Genomic DNA, 15865 nt, shown 5'->3' on the forward strand with positions numbered 1-15865 from the left:
AGACTGTGCTGGGTGGGTAAGAAAGCCAAGAGATGCAGGGTGGGTGTTCCCTGTCTGCTCTGTTCTCAGCAGATACAAACCATTGTGGTGGTACACTGAAATGGAAAAACACATCTGCTCACTAGTACTGGGGCACGTATGCTCTGACGGACAAGCATCGGATGACATTCTGTTTATAATTGAAAAATAGTTATTTGATAAGCCGACTGACAGCATAACAGAATATATGCTATTGTCTGAACTGTTATGAAAGTATAGCAGGTTGACCATTTCACAGTCTACATGCTTAAATATTCTGCATTAGGCAATGCCCATTACCAAAAAAGTGGTCTATTGCCACACATGAAAGTACACACTGTGGGCAGATAAATAACCATAAAACAGCATGCTGTTTGATCATAACTGCCACTATTATCATTGTGTGGCTCTGTTAAAATTCATATTCTAGAATATACAGTTGTCAACGACTGTACTGGCAGTTGTTCTGGTTTCCAGAAAGGAAGTCAGGGATTTATCTGAGAGGCATTACCAAGGGGCACCCTGACAATTAGGTCTAGATGAGAAAAGCCAAACTGGTGTTATCTGCCACCAGAAACTGAAGATGGCTTGTCACAGATGTCCCACCTGAAACGACAAGCAGGAAATCGAATTTTTTTTCTGTACTAGTTAACTCCAAGCCTCTCAGCTCATTCTTCTTGCTTTGTCTCTCTGAATATGCGAATTTCTTCTCTTGTCTGCTCTTTTTCTTCTTGTATTTTCTACTGCTTTTCACCCAGTATTATGGCAGGGACCCTACAAATTATCCTCATACTCCATTATTTTCAGATTTTAAGATCTTAATTACTTCCCTATCAGAGAAGCGGTACCTCAGTCAGTCATAAGAAGAACAAATCCATGTTTCTTGAAAGATACTTATAATAGCAAAACAACACCATAATAACGTTTACCAAAAAGAAAACAATATTGTGTTATAAAGCCTTAACATATAGCAATAGGTTATCATTAGGTTATCAAACGATGGCATATTAGGATCTAATTGAAGAACTTATTACACTGCTCCTCCTCCCTTCTGCAATGATGATTTATGGCACATTTTGCCACAACAACATTCAGCAGTTCAGTACAAACACAGCACTTAACTAACAAGATGGCAGAGGCAGATATCCAAGCACAAGCTATAAATACTGGAATGAGTCAGAGGTTTTAAGTCTGTTGTAAATCATACCTGATTTGTAGGCTGAAACACAGTTCCTAATCTTATGTAAAAACCTCTGCTGGTTCCTACAAAAAAATGATACAAACTAGAAAAACTCACAGCTTTTTTTTTTTAAAAGACCGACTGTGTCACACGCTGTCTTAATTCCACTTCAAATACTGATGAGATTCTCTACAAAGTTTAGTTTTCCATGTTTCCTATAGAGCTACCATTAAACATCAGTAACACCTACCACAGCCAGAAAGAGCACATTATCAATGTACATAAAACTGCATTTTCCGTATAAGCAGAACCGAGTGTAGGTTACAGGAAGGTAATTCACACCCAAGTACACAGAATTCAGCCGGGACAGGAACAGAGCAGTCAAGGAACTGACCACCTGTGTGCTGACTAAACCTGCAGCAAGATGGCTACAAGAAAAGAAGGCAGCAAAATGCATTGACCTCATAGTATTTATCGCAAGCGTAGCTCTCTTAAAAGTCCCCTGCAGTTACTAAGGAACAGCCATTTACCATCCTAGTGACTATTTACCACACAGTACAAACCTCTTACTGGTAGTTACAGCTGAGTGTTTTCATTACAAAAGCCTTTATATACAAAGTTTCTTTATCAAGTGTATATAAACTGGCAAGAGTTTACGCATTTAACATAAACACTAATAGGCTGTGCTCAATAGCCCTGTTCTCAAAAAAATTACCATAAAAGAACTGTAACGTGGAAGTACAATGCACAGCGTGCAATAGAAACATTTTCATTTCCCACCTCAGCTAATTCTGCAGCCCTCCTCTCCAGCTGAACAGGAAGACTACTTTCATTTGTTTTCAAGTAATTGAGAAACATTTCAGCTACTTATCAGCCCTTCAATCTTTTTTTCCTTTCACACACGCCCTGGAATTGTTGCCAACAGGGCATTTATAAAAGATTCTGCCTAAACAAAAACACTCTGGCAAACAATGTTGCAAAAAAAAAATCGGAAACTGAAGAAGCAGAAGACTCACAGAGTTGGATCCCGTTTAAACTGAAAAAATTAAGTTGTTTAAAGGGACACAAGAGCTGCGTAAGGGAGCACTTCCTACCCCTGGACCAGTAACTCCAGCAGCAGCCACATACCTTTCCTGTACCGGTGGAAATGTGTGTTTATTTTGGAAAGGTTCTGTGCTCCACATCACAAATGGAAACATTCAGCTCGGTCTGAGGCCTCAGAGCAATATTTAACTGACAACACACCATTTACACACACCCACAGGAAACCTCTTTCCTCCTTACTAGTTTCTCTTTCCTGAGGCCTCACCAGCGACAGAACATGTAACAGCCAGTATCATCTTACAGCAAATTATAACCACACTCACAACACATACAAGGTAATTACTACATAGGACAGTATCTACACATTTTCCATTGTGCTAGAGAAATAAATGAAAATCTTAATTAAAAAAATTAAAAAGCACCTTTATCCCAGCAGAGTTTTCTAGGACAGAATAAGGTGACCAAAAGGACCAACCTTTCCTTCTGCCCCATCCTAGTTACTTCAACAAAGTGCCTTCTCCTCCAAAAACACAGCCGAGCACAAATAAGTAAGAAACAGTATAAACATATCGTCTCCAATCAGCTGAAAGACAGAAACTGAAAAATTCTTCCATATTCCATCTCCAGTTGTAGAATTTATTTTTCTCCAATGTGACCCAAACAGTGTAAGCATTTTTCATTGCTATAGCAACCCAGTTGCAGAACTGAATGATACCTATATGAAATGAAGATATTTTTTTTTTCTCTAAGTTACCACAAACAACTACATTAAGTCAGATTTATAAAGATCTTAGCTACCAAAATCTGGATGTAGTAACATTCTGTAAAAGGTTCAGTTCCAGCCTGGCTCTAATCTTTAATTTAATACATCCCATACATTGGCATACACTTGGGGAGAATATAAGGCAGTTGTGAAAGGGTGTAGGGAGGCAACTAGGAAAGCTAAGGCCTCCTTAGAATTAAACCTGGTGAGAGGGGTCAAGGACAACAGGAAGAGCTTTTTCCAATACGTGGCAGATAAAACTAACACCAGAGGCAATGTAGGCTCACTGATTAACAAGGTGGGTGCCCTAGTGACAGAAGATACAGACAAGGCAGAGTTCCTGAATGCCTTCTTTGTTTCTGTCTACTCTGCTGGAGGCTGTCCTGAGGATAGACAAGGGGTAATGGGTTCAAACTGGAACACGAAAGGTTCCACTTAAATTTGAGAAGAAACTTCTTCTCAGTGAGGGTGACAGACACTGGCCCAGGCTGCCCAGGGAGGTTGTGGAGTCTCCTTCTCTGCAGACATTCCAACCCGCCTGGACACCTTCCTGTGTAACCTCATCTGGGTGTTCCTGCTCGGGTGGGGAGATTGCACTGGGTGAGCTTTCCAGGTCCCTTCCAGTCCCTGACATTCTGGGATTCTGTGATTATCGAACACTGAAACCTTTTCACACAGAAATGAGCTGATACAGCAAAACTGCAGAAACAGAAATATTTCATTTAGATAGAAATGATCTTAATTCCGAATTTTTTCATATATTTAAGATTTTAAGGGGCTTAGCTACCTGTGCTACCTTCTTCTGCTGAAATCCAAATCCCCTGTTCCAAACTACATTAAATCTTACAGGGCAGATGCAACAGAATTCAGCTACAATCTTCTGATTCCACACTTTCTACATAAGAAAAATTTGGAAAAGAAAGCACAGTTTCAATAACTCACTTGTTACAGTTTCTTCATTGTGTAGTTAGACTTTATTTTTCTGAGTTCAGTATTACTGAAGCAACACTTAATTTCTGCTGCATAAATACAAAAAAGCATTTGAAACATAAGTTGTTTTGTCAACCCCATATGTTAGGCTTGGCTCTTTTCTGATTCCCAGTCGTTGGGAATCTCGGAAGCCCTACTCGCCTGTCTGTCACCTAATTATCCAGCAATAAATAACAGTGCGTATTAACTCGTTCAGAACTCTTCCGCAGCCCTGAGTTCTGTGTGGTGCCATAGAAATCAAAGGACAGACTAGATAAGATAACTGTAAGGCAACAGTTGCAGAAGAGAGGCATTACTTCGACTCTCTTCCTCACCATTTTAAGGAAGATTTCTCTTAGGACACCCTGGAGTTCCCTGTCCCCGAAGTGACAACATCTTCCTTAACTCTGCTGCTTGCTGGACCATGCTGCAAACCAGTTCAATTCACTGATCAAGCAGAAAACCCACACAGCAGAAAACAAGGTGGTGGTGCCAACAGCCTTCTCCCAAGTTTGATGAATTGAGTTCACTCACTAAACTGAGTTGAACAGTGCACACTGGGGTAGAAATTTACTCTTTTTGTTGGCAATTAACTGTCTTTGAAATAGAACTACTAACAACTAAATGGAAAACTACATCTGTCTTGACATTAGACAAAAAAAGATGACGTATGTTGTGTTATATTTCACAGAAATTTAATCTGTATATGTTTGTCAAAAAGGCGCCACACAATACCCAGCAAGATAAGCAAAGAAAAAGCTTATGCTGAGAATCCCAACATTTAGACAGCTCCTCCAACAAAACTTAAAGAACAGAACTATCCTGGCAAGATAAACTCTCCTGATTAAGAAGACACAAAGAATAAAAAAAACAAGCACTTTTTGTAAACATACTTACAAAAAATATCAAATGGTTCACAAAGAAAAAACTTGAATTTACCTTTGGTTTTTTGTTCAGCAGCCTGAAAGAAGAAAACAACAAAACAAATCAACTACTTATCAATATGCAAAATAATACCTAACAAGTACAAGGGCTGCAGGCCTAACTTTTTGCAGAAACTGCTGACATAAATCAGGCCTTAGTTCCAGTTAAGGATTGGAGAATGCTAATTTAACTCCATGTATTTGGAATTTAAGAATGGCTACTCTTGTCTGACTAAAGCCAAAGCAGATGCCAAAGAGACGGTGTAAACCACAGCAAGCAGTAAGCATGGCAATGCCCCCACCTACCCACCCAGCCTCCTGCCCCTTGAGGTTCAGAGGCTTCCTGAACCAAAAAGTACGTTTATGAACTTTTTAACACTCAACAGAATTAACTTCTGTAAATTTGTCCAGTATCCTTTTGAATCCATCCATACATACATTATTGAATCCATACATATATACATTAGCTTACACTGATTAAATGCACATTTTGGGAAGACCCATCTTTTTTTAATCTACTTGAAATCCACCCACTTTTTTTTTTTTTATGATGCCTAGTTTTTATAAGGGAAAAGACAGTGACCAATTCCTATCCACATCCTAAGGGACGTTTAATATTAAAACTAACTATGTAATCCAGAAAATGAGGCAGAAGAACGTACACCACAGAAAATGCATGACAGCCTCAGAATCCACAGCCACTTGAGTACCAGTTGGGACTAATGCAGTTAACTTTGCATTGACGTTGATGAGAAGCGTTCGTGTGACACAGCTGGGGGATCAGTAACTTAACATCAGGGGACAGTGAGCAGCTTGGGGAGCGCTAATGAACTGTCACAACTGCTTTTGCAGAGATTTTCTGACTGCGGCCCCACTCAAAGTCGCCAGGACCGCTCGCTAGTGTCAGAATACTTCACAGAAGGCTGCAGAATCAGTATCTGTACATTACATGTACAAGTGAATACATCATTTAAAGGAGTGGCATGAACAAACCTTTTTCTGAGCACCTTCCTTCTTTTTCTTTTCTTCCTGCTTTTTCTTTTTCTTTTCTTCCATCAAATGTTCCTCTTCTTGTGTTTCTTGTTCTTTCTCCCTGATAAGAATAAAGGTTGGGAAGAGCTTTTCAATAAGATGACCTTATATTCCAACTGTTTTTCTTTTTTGATTAAACACATACTGTATTAATTTCTCATATGCATCAATTTCGTTCTTAAGGGGTTGTAAACTAAGGCCCAGATGAATGCAAATAACCATATTTTGTGTTCATCCTATCAATTCTAGCTGAAAAATTCGCATTAATACAAAACAAGACTGTTCCAGTAGCATCTTAGTTAAAATATAACCTAAGTTGTACCAAATCAAGAGAAGAACTATTTGTAACCTCACCATCTCTGGTTTCTTCGTCCATCACCGTAAAGTATGGTTATAAAAATCAATCTCCCCAACATCCTTTCAAATAAATACCAATGCAAATAATTCATTTAGTTCCCTATAACTATTTTATCTTCCTTGACAGGTCTTTAGGTCCTGATCATTTATCAGCCTTACAGATCTGAGAATACTCCATGTCTGACAGGCTGAAACCATTACTATTATTATTATTAGATTTGATGTCTTTCAATTATTCATTGAGATCACTTTTAGCCTTATTATTGCTTTACATTTAACATGCCAAAGACTGAGGTTCCCCCCTTTTTGTTTGGATTTTTTTTTCTTTGTTAAAGAAGGTCTCTTTAGTTATAATGCTCTTTGCTCAATTGTTTTATCACAACCGTTATGGGGTGGGGAAGGTCTGCTCTTTACCTACAGGAAAAACGGATACTCATTCAGATTTCACACGTGGTGTCTTCAAATACTCCCCATGAAACATTTTGCCTTCCAACTGTTTATTTTCTTTTTCTTTTAACAAGTTCACACATTCTTACATCATTTCCCTTTTTATTAAAAGGAATACTGTAGTCATTTTTTTTGAAACTCTGTCTCTTGCAAGGTGTTCTGGGTTTTGGCTTTTTCATTTGCCTACAAATACGCAATTTGGCTACTGTAGATGCTTTAACGCTTACAGAGATCCTACACATCATCTTTCCGATCTAAAGGAAAGGGGTGGCAGGAAATGAGGGGACAACAGGGAGCATCTGCCGCGGTTTATTGCCGCCTTGCCTTAAACCTTAACAAAGAGTTGTGGGTGGGTACTTGCATTACTTAGTTAACATTGCACTTAACAAAAGGTTACTTAAAATCATACTTTAAAACAGATTATTCTAGCACTTTGCAAGAAGCGATGACTTGCATTACCAAAGAAACTGAGTTGAAACCATGATAGATTTGACTTTATTCCAGTTAGCTCTGGAGAAGAACAGAAGTCCTGGGGATTTCAGTAACTACAAAGTACCAATATTCAGTCCCTTCATTTTCAGAGCTCCCTACCCAAGTCACAGCAGACTCTACAAAGCTCATGTCTTCAAGTGAACTCTCCCAAACTGCCAGACTATTACTATGGGAAGTTCCAGCCTTTTTTGTTTTTTAAAGCAGGTGAATGAAACAAGTCAGTGCAAAATACCAAAGTTTTTGGTTTCCTCTTGCTAGTACTTAAGAAAATCCATGACATTATTTATAGCAATTCCAGAACACCACAGTTACATTTAAATCCTTTTTAACAGTCAGTGCAGTATTAAAACAAAACACACCACTACCACTAGGCTTAATTTCCTGAGTTTTCTTTAAACTGCGAAGGTTCATAGATCCCAACTTTCTTGTTAGGCCTTTTTTCTAAAATCAAGTTCCTTTCCCCATTGACAAAGTTTTGTTACTTGGACTGGACTCCACTATGAAACTTCTCTATTTCCAGCCTTTCTGCCCTGTGTAAAGGTGCTTCTGTTTTGATGTTTGCCAAGCACTGTTTTATGTTATTCCCTCCCTTATGCAGGTAATACACCATGTCAGAGGATTTTCCAAATCAAAGAAGAGCAAGCATTTTGCTCCATTAAAAAACCAATGTATTTTATTACCGTATTATCATATCAATTACAACATAAGAGGTAGAAGTGCCACTCTTAGCAAAAACCTGTTTGGTGGGTGGGGGTTTTTTGTTTGTTTTTTAATTTATTTATTTCTGAGACTAAAATAGCCTCAGATTAACTCAGAAAATTACACTATAATTTTTAATGGAGTTCAATTTTCAAAACCGATTTACATAATGACACTTATGAATACATGTGCTTTAAATATGCTTAAAATAGAAATAAAGCTCCAAGTGGCCTCTCAGATGGCAACTCTTTCTGTTACTTCTAGGCAGAAATTAGTCATGTAAGAGCAAAACAAAAGGAAAACAATAAAAACAACACTATATAAAGTTAGATTACATTGTCAAAGGCATGTGTTGCAGTTTTACTTCCTGAGCGACAATTTAATCTTTATTACAGGAAATACACTAAAAAAAAAAAAAAAATTATGAATACAAAGCTCATATGATTTAAACCAGAAGTGTCTTAGAATATACTTGTAGGGGTTTGCCTTTTCCAAATATATGGATCTTATGCATCAAAATCATGGGTGATTTTTATAAGCAGAGAGTAAAGGGTGTTACTATAGCATCCTGTTGTTTTCAAAGATGGCAACTAGCTTATTAAAACCAACCCTAAACTAAGGTTATTTTTAAAGTACACACGCTTAGGAGCTCTCTCTGCATAGGAAAGCAAGATGAAATGCAGGTCATGGTCAGAACAACTTCAAATTATGGCTATGTTCTGTCAACACCTATTGCAGAAAGGCTTCTTAATCCCTTTAAAAAATTCACACATCTAGGCCATTTTTTTTTAAGCTGAGTGAGAACTTCAGTTTTCTAGCTGCTATCAGACATTGGATTGCTTTAACATCTGAAACCATAGCTGGTATTTTGAATTCGTGTTGATGTGACATTCTAACAGCATTTTGCAATACGCCTTTTGGGAATATCGTATTCTTGAACTTCAAGCCAAGCCTACTTGTGCCATTACTTGTAAGGTTAATACCCACACAATGTTTTATAGTTCAAATGTTTCTGCAATAGCTGAGGACTAAACAGAGAGCTGTCTCTTTTCCCTCCATGTGACACAGCTCCAAACCTAACAGCCTAATGAATTTTGTTTGCATCTATTTAAGATGTTGAAGATTTAGTTAGTTACACAGGAAAACTGCCTGGATTACCTCTTTAGAACAGCATTCTTAGTCTGCAGATGTCTTTGCTGGTTTAGCCCAATGAGAGAATAGCTCCCATACCTTAACTATGGAACACTTCTTGTACCTTAAATTTACATCCTACTTTATGCTGCAAAAACCTCCCGTGATGGTTGTAAAAGTTGCTGTTACTGACAGAAATCCTACAAATTACATACAATTGCTTAAATATTGTTCTGGTTTTGACTTCTCCCGCTATAGCACAGGGCATCATGCATTTCAAGCACAGACATTTTTCCTAAAACAGATGATATGAGAGAAAGAGAAAAAACATCCTTAAAACAGAATTGTAAGGAATTGGCGAAGAAAGTAATGGAGCCGTGCATCATTATGGGTGATAACAGAGCGTCTGGACAGCACAGACATGAAGTACAAGGTAACCACCTACCAAGTTCTCAAAAACTAGTATCATGCATTTCAAACAGAAATGAGGAAAATTACTATTTAAAAATTTCTTAAAGATCTGACTTGAAATGGTAAGAAAGAGGTGGCTGAGATCTCAAAGGCAGAAAGCAGCCTGAATGGTGGCAATGAAATGGAATGAAAAAAATAATAAAATAAAGAGCAGTGAATACTGGAAAGGCAGGCTTCAATTAATTCAGGACAACTGAAAAATACTGTCACATAAGAAGAGATGGGAATTGTTTCTTGGAAATCGTCAAGAATGTAAATGAGAATGCAGATACCCTAATGCATAAGAGGAGGAATACTACATAAAGCAAGAGGCCACACCATATCATCAGCAGCCCTTGTTTTCATGACCACAGGAACGGATAAACTAAAATGCCACATCTGCCTATTGCCTGCTTCAGAAATATCCCACCCAGCCCTCTGAGACCTTTCTATAGTAAACACCAGTGAGGGAAGGAGCTGGTGGTAAAAGTGCCGGTTTTCCCCCTTGATACCTAGGCACAGTCATTAATCAAGGAGTCAAGCCGGTCCCTAATTACAAGCTATCCAATCACCTCAGAAAAGAAAGAAGCACACAAAACTAGGTCAAATAAATAAGAAGGAATATGAAAAAAAACAAAACAGCACAAACACATGGGGACAACAATGAGGAAGGTCAACAATGCATTAGCATTGTGTATATAAAAAGTAACAATATCAATCCTTAGGTGCTTCATTAATAAGCAAGAGGAAACATTAGTTTGGATACTCAGTGGGAAAGGGGGACCATGCCAGATGATGCTACGGGTGGTGAGGCGACCACTGCTTTTCTTTCTGCTTTAGCCTTCTCTAAAGAGGTCAGCTGGAAACAGATGCCAAAAAACGACATGAACTGGTGCCCAGCCCACAGATGACGATGGCTGCACGGAGGGATTTCATGGTGCTCTGCCTCACGTAGGAGAGCTTTGCGCCAGGCTGGTGGCAGGGACAGCGAAGGGCCAACAACCAGGCTGCTCCTGCCCCAGGACCTCTGTCACCACCACCACATCATCCATCCCAGCTTCCTCACCAAAAAGGGCTGGTGAACACAGCTCCATGCGAGAATCTCAGTATGTGTTTCTTAAGTGTCTTTTCCCAAATCTGGGAAGAAGGAACAGTCAAATTTCTGTGGAAAAATTCCATTAAATGGCATGGAAAAAAATGGAGATGGAACTAAAGATGTTACTACCACTACAAATAGGAAATCAGGCCAACAAAAGAAATAATAGCTTAAAAAGTCCCTAGAGAAATTGGATATTTTTCCACTGGCTGGGCATGATGTAATTTACAATAAGAACAACCGTGTCTAAGTCATCACAGATTATCTTAAAGAATCAGCAGAAGATGGATGGCACACCAGAAGACTAGAGAACGGCAAAGACTGTGCGTGTAACTTAAAGGGGGAAGGAATAAAAACACCACTAACAGCTAACAAGGATTGGTGGAGGGAAAAAAGCCCAATTTTTTTCCTTTGGCATAGTTATAGGCATTTTTTTTAGAGCATGTGTTGTTGGTTTAACCAAAATTAATTTTTCTTCATTCAGTTAAAATCCTACAATATCCTTTCAAGAGAATTAATGGGGGAAAGCCCTCAGCTACACCACTGTGGACAAGATAAGTTTATGGACAGGTTATATATACAGGTGTGATCAAGCAGCTTGAAACTAAACCCTGTAATCTGAAAGTCCAGGTGCAAAATTTGTTCCTCCAGGGAGTCAAAAATGAATCTTCCTGAGTGGTTTTGTTTGACCACAATTTATAACTTATTAATGCCATGCTTTTGGGTTTCCAGCTATCAAATTATGCCCCTGTCACTCCTTAACACATTATTTGCCTTGATGGGGGATTCCTCCGTTCCTCTGAAACAGCCAAATACCACCCACTGCTAACAACTGTGGGCCTGATACTTTGACCCTTCTGTATCTGGTCAACTAATCTTGAAGCATGCAAGGCAAAACTCATCACTTCCCCAGGAACTGCAGTCTTATTTCTTAAATCGCCTAGAAATTCTACCAGTGTTGTGATTTATTTGATTTGTTACAAAATGCTGGTAAGTATCTTCAGGTCTATCTGTGCTGCTCCATGGCCCCTTCTCCACTGCTGCCTGTAATTGTGAGGGAGCAAATTGATCCCTATGTACCAGACACTAAAAGTGGGGAAAAGTCACAGAGAAGAAAAAGCCTTTATAAACTAAGGATGCAGATTAGCTATAAGTGGTAGGTCAGACATCAGGCGTTTCACAAGTTCATTATTTGAGCACTGCCCAGGTCCCACTGAACATTTGTAGGGTTTGGGGCTTTTATTATCTACAGACTTCCTTTTGTTTAGACTCTCCTGGACTGTTACCACAGAGAGATTGCATACTAATGAGAGTTCTGGAGTACAAATGGGAGTGTTTCAGGAGATGTATTTTAAGTCTTCATTACAGAGTAGTACAGACCAATGGGAGTTGATTTCCAGAGCAAGACTGACTTGACAGCCACACTACCGCTGTTTCAGGTGATTTTATTAGTTGAGACTAGCTACAATCTGTTCCCACATACTGACCACTTGCAGCACAAAAGCATTAACTGGAACTCTGGAGCACACAATCTAGTGAAATTTTATTCAAGAAGAATCCAGCTATTGCCATCCAAGACCACTGCATTATGTCAATCAAAGCAGAGCAAGCAGGACAATCAGAAGATTTGCTTCAACATGAAGCTCCCAGTCCATATTAACACATTTCAGCAGATAATTCTATATGGTGTGAAGCTGCTGTCACACAGGTACCCACATCTTCTGTGAAGGTGTTGTTGCTCTCCACAGTGCAGGCCTATTGATGTATATACAAGCTACATTCTGGGGCAACTTAAATAGTTAGTAGGGAAATGTGGGCACGGGCTAGAACACTGTACACAAAACCTCATCCTTGTATACATTTCAGGCACAAACCATATCAGAATTTGCTCCCTCAGTTTGCTGACAACACCCCAGCAGACCTCAAATATCTCATCTTGTGTGCCACTCAAGCTATGCAAGAACCAAGTAAAAAACAAACCAAACCAACCAAACAAAAAACCCCAAACACAACACAAAACAAAGCACTTGCATTACATTCACCACTCAAAGCTGGCTACAAATAGCAAGAAACATGTTATGAACTGATCTTTTCCCCAGAAACCACAGATTGACTCCTGTATTGGATACTTAACCTACAGCCTGAGAGCAGTATAGATAACCAGATTTACTTGCACAGCGCTGCCTCTCTCCCAGGCCTGATATTTACCAGAAGTTGACGCAGCATACAGTCCAGAGCTCTTCCATAGTCTTCCTGGGACATAATATACAAAGAAATCCAGTACCTCAGCAAGACTGCAGTATGTTTGTTTCTTTTCAGATACTTTCTTTGTTATTTTGGTTTCTGCAAATACTTCAGAAGACAATAGTCCTGTGCCAGCTGAGGCAAAGCCCCACACTGACAAATTGTTAAACTAAATATCCCAGATTTACTGACCTAGAAACTGAAGCAACCTGTGGACAAGTTTCTGGCTTGAATTACTCAGCTGCACCTGAAGAACGTGTCAGAGGAGCACAGCTCTCTGGGGCATGTGCACAGGGATACTGCAAAGCAGGAGGCCAGGAAACAGGATGTTTTGCCATGCAGCACAGCCTCCAGGCTCTCAGAGCTGAGCACTCCTAGGGATGGAGGAGCCGGTCACTGTATCACCTGTCCAACAGCAACAGCGTCAGGAGGGACAACACATGCTGCTGGACAGACAGGTAGGAACACTGCTTCTGGGTAGCATTCCTTCACACCCTTCGAGCAAGCACAGCTAAACCTTTATGCTTGTTTAAAAAAAAAAAAATTGAAAAGGGAGCTTGCAGAACTAGTGACACACCATTTTGCCTGTAGAGATTGCCAACACCCCTAGTGCTCCTTTCCTCTGTTCCATCAGAGTCACATGCCAGCACTCAACTATTTCTGAGCCCAATCACTTTGATAACCATAGGTGAAAGCAGATTCAACTTGCATACTGCAAGAGCTGAAGACCAAGCTGCTACTCTCGCACAGGCCAAACTAGATGAGACAACCTACTGGATCAAAAAGCAGGCCACAAAATCTATGCTGAAGACAAATACGTTTATGATGCTGCCTTTGTGCTTATTGTGGGAAAAAGGTGGTGTTGATATATCTCCCACAAGACACCAGCTTGCAGCAGCTCCTGCTACATACACAAGTGGCTCCAGTGTGCTGGAAAGTGAGATCTGAAAGAAATACCACTCCTTTAGGTAGAGTTCCTGCCACAAGCACAATAGAAAAACACACATGCACTTCCCTTGCTCCTACCCACGGGCAGGGAAACCATGCCAGACAAGTCTAAGAATAACACAAACACATACCAGCAACATAGTGAGTAGCAGCAGACGTTACCAGACACACACATGTCACTCAAATCCAGACCTGCCTATCTGAGATTATCTCCTGAGGTCCATTCCAGCCTGAGTTTTCCTACAATATTAAAACTATTTCACAGATATGTGGCAGAAGACTGCAGAAGCCAGCCTCTAGGAATATGGCATTTGATACAGTGAATGGGCCTCTACCATCTCACTACCAAGCTTTCCAGATATAACTGTCAAGTGTCACCTCAGGATGCGCAAGCAGCAGGGACGTGCATGACGCTGCTGCAGGTCAAGCTCACCAAGAGAGACCCAGATGGAGGGGGAAAGGACAGTGGCCTCACAGGGAAGATGTGCCTCCAGACCTAGAAACAAAAAGAATTACACACTCACACTGTAGACCTTAGAAGGGTACTCCACAGTGCAGGCCCTGCCAGCATCCCAATACACAGTAAGAGCGGGTGAACAGCATAAGGTATGCATAAACTAGGCTCGGGTATGCTGGGTCTAAAGAACAAGATGCCCTCCACATTGCACATGTACTGCCTTGGGAAGCTGAAGTTCCACCATATGGACATACATCACCTTAGTATACTTGCTCTCAGATACAGAGGTAAATTAATGAATGCACAGCTTCTGACATAACAAGGCAAGATAAGATGAAAAAGGGAAAGCAGATGTCAACAGAACTGCTTGTTGCAAAATCCAGAAGGGAAATGAAGGGAATATGAAGATGGAGACTAACTATTTTGTAAAATGTTTATTCTTTTAAAAGATTTCAGAACACACAAACTTGTAATTTCCTTCTTCTGCATTTTAAAATCTGCTTGGTGAGCTCATTGAACATTCAAGTCGTTGTCTTCAAGTTTTCCAAATACCATTCTATTTAAAGGCACTGTGAATAGGGAATTCAATTTATCAAATGAATGAAAGAAGAATTCTTAGCAGGAACCCTGGTGAGCTAATCAAGAGTCACAATAAAATGTCAGGGGTCTTGGAATTCTCCACAGGAGGTTAACACCAAATTTGATCCGAGTCAAGGAAGACAAAACATACTATAGACTAATAAACTCTACTAAAAATTGTGCACTGCAAATATAGGAAAGTTTAAACACAAATGAAGAAAATCTACTTAATTGTCTTGTATGCTTTTTATTCATTCTTAATGTTTAACTACAAAAACCAAAACACTGGCCACCATGATCATTTCATTCTACTTAAAGATAATAAATTTTGAAGCAATTCAGTTTTTGTTTCACTGCATCTTCAGCTACAATGCTGTTCTGAAAATTAATACAGCTACATAATTCAAGTGAGATAAAAACCCCCTACATTACTCTGTATTTAGCCTCAGGCTGGAAACTGACTCCATAAAACTCATAAAAACTTATTCTGTCATCAAAAACTGAGGAAACAGAAAGGTCCAGTGTAGCACCCTTCCCTCCATAAATCTACCAGAGCCTAGAAGATTAACTCTACATTGCTGAAAAGGTAATCCTGATTTCCATTCATTTCATCAAGTTGCAAAGTCCTCTGTTCCTCCACTTCACTTTCCACAGTAAAAGCATCTGGAACCAAACCCTGTCAATAATAAATTAGAATATCAGAGCCACCATCAGAAAGGGGCCATCATCCACTTAGCAAATGAATAGCGGTTCCATGGGGGGAGGAGAGACAGAGTGGGGGAGAGATGGGGAAAGGAAACAGCCATAAATTATCATCTGAGACAGGAAAACCAGTTGCAGTAAATACCACTTTGGAAATCAATTTATGGTCAATTATGATCTTAGTAAAAACTACTCTATGCCCTCAGTTTGTCCACGAAACACCCAGGGGAGCAAATGTTCTCAGAAATATATCCAAAATGTCTCCAAGCATATTATCTGATCAGTGGATGCAGACAGAATTCCAGAAAGATCAGCTCTTGCTTGTCTGGATGCT

General features: G+C 39.6%; 1 protein-coding gene across 14 annotated transcripts in view; it reads right to left on the minus strand.

Moving 5' to 3' along the window:
* The window catches only part of TNRC6C (trinucleotide repeat containing adaptor 6C), a 309563-nt gene that overhangs the window by 72064 nt on the left and 221634 nt on the right, over nucleotides 1-15865 (minus strand). For all 14 annotated transcript variants that reach the window (XM_065034685.1, XM_065034694.1, XM_065034687.1 and 11 more), the window contains 2 exons: nucleotides 5891-5990; nucleotides 4914-4935 (listed from right to left, as the gene is read on the minus strand). In XM_065034685.1, the coding sequence (XP_064890757.1) occupies nucleotides 4914-4935; nucleotides 5891-5990 (122 nt within the window). The remainder of the gene's footprint in view (nucleotides 1-4913; nucleotides 4936-5890; nucleotides 5991-15865) is intronic.

The sequence above is a fragment of the Columba livia genome, chromosome 18 (genome assembly GCF_036013475.1).
Source record: "Columba livia isolate bColLiv1 breed racing homer chromosome 18, bColLiv1.pat.W.v2, whole genome shotgun sequence".
NCBI classification, from domain to species: domain Eukaryota; kingdom Metazoa; phylum Chordata; class Aves; order Columbiformes; family Columbidae; genus Columba; species Columba livia.